This window comes from Thunnus maccoyii, chromosome 17 (genome assembly GCF_910596095.1).
Source record: "Thunnus maccoyii chromosome 17, fThuMac1.1, whole genome shotgun sequence".
Classification (NCBI taxonomy): Eukaryota; Metazoa; Chordata; class Actinopteri; order Scombriformes; family Scombridae; genus Thunnus; species Thunnus maccoyii.
The window spans coordinates 14927006-14931239 of record NC_056549.1 but is presented as its reverse complement, the minus strand read 5'-3'; the positions used below and the strand labels follow the sequence as shown (position 1 = coordinate 14931239).

The following is a 4234-nucleotide window of genomic DNA, read 5'->3' as shown; positions in this document are numbered from 1 at the left end:
AGTGACAGCAAAGTCAGTCCCAAAAACTGCTCGTATTAATCATCTAAAAATAGAAGTAAAAAGGGAAGACAGTCCAGCGGTGCGTATGTATGTGTTTATACTGACATTTCAAGGGTGTTTATTGATAAAACCTCGACTAAATTACTGAAAGTGAGCGCTGTCTGAGCAAATACGAGTGAATCTGTGAAAGTGAAAGTAAGTTGTCTGTCTGAGAGTCAAGCATTAAAAGACAACTACAGTAGACAACGACAGAATGGCTGCCAATGAATCGCCATCTGAAGTGGACTGCTCCTGTCCTGTGTGCTGTGACATATTTAAGGATCCTGTGGTCTTGTTGTGTGGTCACAGCTTCTGCAAGCACTGTCTTCAGGAGTGGTGGAGACAGAGTAGACTCCAGACGTGCCCGGTCTGTAAGGAAATATTTCCAATGGCTCAGCCTCCACGTAATCTGGCACTGAGAAATCTTTCTGACACCTTGAGACAAGAGAGGATTCAGAGAGCTACGACAGGATCTAAAGAGTTCTGCAGTCTGCACAGTGAGAAACTCAAGCTCTTCTGTCAAGATGATCAAGAGCTCATCTGTGTGATTTGTAGGGATGCAAAAAAACATAAGAAACATAACTGTGTCCCCATCAATGAAGCAGCACAAGACCATAGGGTAAGCAATATAGTTTAATATAGCAACTGAGAGAGGTCCTGGGTTTGGTAGTTGTTTATACTAATTTTAGAAATGATCATTCTTGTTCTTGTTATACTTATAGACCAAACTGAAGGTTCAGCTGATGCATTTAAAAAGCAAACGGGGGTCATTCAAAGAAGAAAAACTCAAGTGTGATAAAATGGCCAGCCACATCACAGTAAGTCACAAACATGATGTTTACAGCGATAGCCAGTATTATATCATGTAGTTTACTTTATTAAAAAAAGTGTCTCCCCTCAGCTCCAGGCCCAGCAGACTGAGAAGGCGATAAAAGGGGAGTTTCAAAAGCTGTACCAGTTCCTGCGGGCAGAAGAGGCTGCAAGGATTGATGCTGTGAGGAAAGAGGCGACACTCAAGAGTGAGGCAATGAGGATCAGGATTGTAAATCTGACTGCAGAGTCTTCCTCACTCTCAGACAAAATCAAAACCATAGAGCAAGAAATGAAAGAAGAAGACATCTCATTTATGCTGGTAATTATCACTTTATCATCAAATTATCACTTGTGTCAATCAATATCCAGACGTAAATATTAAACATATAGCATAATTCGATGTATTGATTTGTTTATTGTGTTTTCTCTTTATTTTATAGAATGTCAAATCCTCTATGAAGCGGTAAGCGGCTTCATGTACACTTCTGAAGACATATTGGACAGCTGAGACAAGCAACATTTTGTATATTTGTCTTGCAGTTTATGCTAGCACTGTCAACATGCATTTTGTCTTAAGTACTTGTCATTTTTAGTACACCTACTTTTAATGAGGCACAAGTTAAGAGTCTTTGAATTAAAATGTAGGTCTGAGACTTTCAGTGGTTGTGATGGGAGGCAAATATCAGTTAAGAACAGAAAAAATCAAATCTCTTACTGCTCTGTAAATTATTGTCTTATAGATAAAATGTAAAACTAAACTAATATATGCTAAAATATGTCATGTTTATTCGCTGGCCTGGCAAATCTACAGTAGCCTATACTGATAAAAAAATAAATGAAAATTGAAGATGAAGCATAGCATTAGCAACAAAGTAAAAAGTCATAAATTAATTCCTCTTAATTCATTTATTTCTTGATTAGATTTAATTATTTGCTATATCGTGAGTGCATTGTTCCAAACATAAATGTTACCTAGTGTTCTAAAATATTTTACTGGTAATCCTTGGCTACCTTATATTTTTTCAGATCCCAATGCAACCTGCCAGAACCAGAGACTCCATCAGGAGCCCTGATCGATGAGGCCAAACAGCTGGGGAACCTGCAGTTCACAGTCTGGTGGAAGATGAAGAACATAATACAGTACAGTGAGTAATGTATTGCTATTTCTGCCTTGCCATATTTTGACACTCAAAGCTGCAGTTTAATTACTAGTAAATTACTTATTCAATTAAAGCATTACTTGAAAAAATAGTCCAGTAAACTCACTCTCATTTTTTCCATTCAGCTCCTGTAATTCTGGATCCAAATACAAGCGGCGAACTTCTGACTCTATCAGAGAATTTGACTCGTTCGACATCCGGAATGAAGTCTCAGCAGCTCCCTTACAACCCAGAGAGACAATCCAACTTGACTGTTCTTGGATATGAAGGCTTTAGCTCTGGGAAACACAGCTGGGATGTGGAGGTGGTGAGAGCTTTTTGGGCTGTTGGTGTGGCTGCTAGAACCAAGCATCAAACATCTGAAAAGGTCTGGGGCATTTGCCTGTATGAAGAGTTTCCAGGACCTTTGTTGGAACTTCCTACAGAAAAAAACTTAGGTTACATTTCTGAGATGATCAAAAAGGTCAGAGTGCAGTTAGATTATGATCAAGGAAAACTGTCATTTTTTTGCCTTGATAGGAAAACACTTCTACATACCATTGAATACACTTTCACAGAACCTGTTTTTCCATTTCTTCATAGATGTGCAAAAATCCTTCCGGCTGAATTGTCAGTGAGGATAAGACAACCCAAATAAACATTCTGCATTACTGCAGAGGTCAAACAAGACGAGGCCTTGAACTGCCTTATTTTGGGACCTAAAGTGTTGTATATCACCATAGCAAATCCTGAGCTTGTTACCAGTTTGTATCTTTTTATTGTAATATTTATTTTTATTTTTTCTCGACTTTTCCATATTTAGTTTATGGTTTTCATATTTCAGTATAGTAGGGTTAGGGTTAAGGTTAGGGTTAGTAGTTAGATAAGGTTAGGTAAATCTTCTATCCCTGTAACTTTTTTTATGTCTGTAGCCAGTGACATGTTAACCTTGCAGTGAGCATTGTGAGTCATTACGTAGGTCTTCCCTGTTTTGTTTTTGGTTTAGTCTGCCTAAAAGGGGCACTCCATTGATTTTACACAAAATATTCAGTTTAGTTGTCATGAAAAGTACTATTCAGCTTACAAAAAAACGGTATATTATACTTTGTTCTGGCTTTGGAAAGGGCTTTCCACAGTTTTAAAAAAATAACCCTGATGATGTCATGAGGGGTTACCCCAGCTTGAGCTTGAAATGTAAATTTTTTTACCAAAAGCATTTGCGTTACAAACTGGAGGTGTGGGGATGCAAGAAGTGGGCATTTAGATGACAGAAAAGGTCTAATGAAATATCCTATTTAGTTGCATTATGGGAAGCGTGGGATCCAGTGTTTTTGGAGCTTGACCCATACTAGAAAATAAAAGTCTGAATATTCCGGCATCTGCTGCTTAAATTACAACTATTCTTTTTTAAAAATCTATTTTTTAAAACTCTTGTGAGTACCACAGTGTTATGGAGGTACTAAATTACGGAAGTACCGTTTTTCAGTCATTTTTTGTTATTGGCAGATTACATGATTTACAGCTTGGTAGAGGTAAAACTAAACAGATGAATCTGCTAAAAGTTTGAGTTTTGTTTAATTCAAATGTACACACTGTGATGATCTGATGTCAGTTGACATTTCAATGTGAATGAAACTGATGTTCAGAGTTTAATAAATAATAAAAGTGAGTGATTTGAGTGATTTCCTCAAGAACTTGCTCTTCAGTTACAATTCGGCTTAACTGTTATGCAATGAAGGTGCACCTTGTGTGTGCTATGGTGCAACTACCAATGGGGTCCAGGGTACCTGCAGTAACATGGTTTTGCTGATGACTGTCTTTGTGATTGTGGTTGAGAGAAAAAATATGAGCAAGCTAAACAAATAAACAAAAATGCAGCTCTCAGCCAGTCTGAACATATTCATTAGGAATCTCCACTATTCTCATAATGGCTCAGTGTGGCTGATATGTCTGTCTACACACACGCATAGTACAGGGATGAATCGTTACAGTATGAGGCAATGCCTAATGTCTCTAGTGTACTGCCATCTCTCTCTCCTCTCTCTCTCTCTCTCTCTCTCTCAACTCTCTGTTCTCCGCTGACACACTCACACACATGAGTGCGAATCCCAACACTGATACTGAATCTCAGTGGTATTACAGCTGGAATGCCTGCTATGTTTTTTCAACTAATGAAAGAATGAAGAAAAACAAACAGAGGGGCCAAATTAAAAGAGAAAAAAAAAGTATTGAGAGAAGAAAAC

General features: G+C 38.0%; 1 protein-coding gene across 1 annotated transcript; it reads left to right on the top strand.

Annotated features, from left to right (window-relative positions):
* LOC121882065 (zinc-binding protein A33-like) lies at positions 1–4011 on the top strand. The gene is made up of 6 exons (XM_042390028.1): positions 1–658; positions 762–857; positions 941–1171; positions 1293–1315; positions 1879–1997; positions 2138–4011. Exons 1-6 carry the CDS (start codon positions 254–256, stop codon positions 2647–2649), a joined length of 1386 nt encoding a protein of 461 aa, XP_042245962.1. The 5' UTR covers positions 1–253; the 3' UTR covers positions 2650–4011.
* Positions 4012–4234: the final 223 nt, after the last annotated feature.

Coding starts and splice junctions, on each gene's coding strand:
- LOC121882065 (XM_042390028.1), top strand. CDS start 254: ATGGCTGCCAATGAATCGCCATCTGAAGTGGACTGCTCCTGTCCTGTG. Junction 659..761: donor AAGCAGCACAAGACCATAGG/GTAAGCAATATA, acceptor TTATACTTATAG/ACCAAACTGAAGGTTCAGCT. Junction 1,172..1,292: donor AAGACATCTCATTTATGCTG/GTAATTATCACT, acceptor TTTATTTTATAG/AATGTCAAATCCTCTATGAA.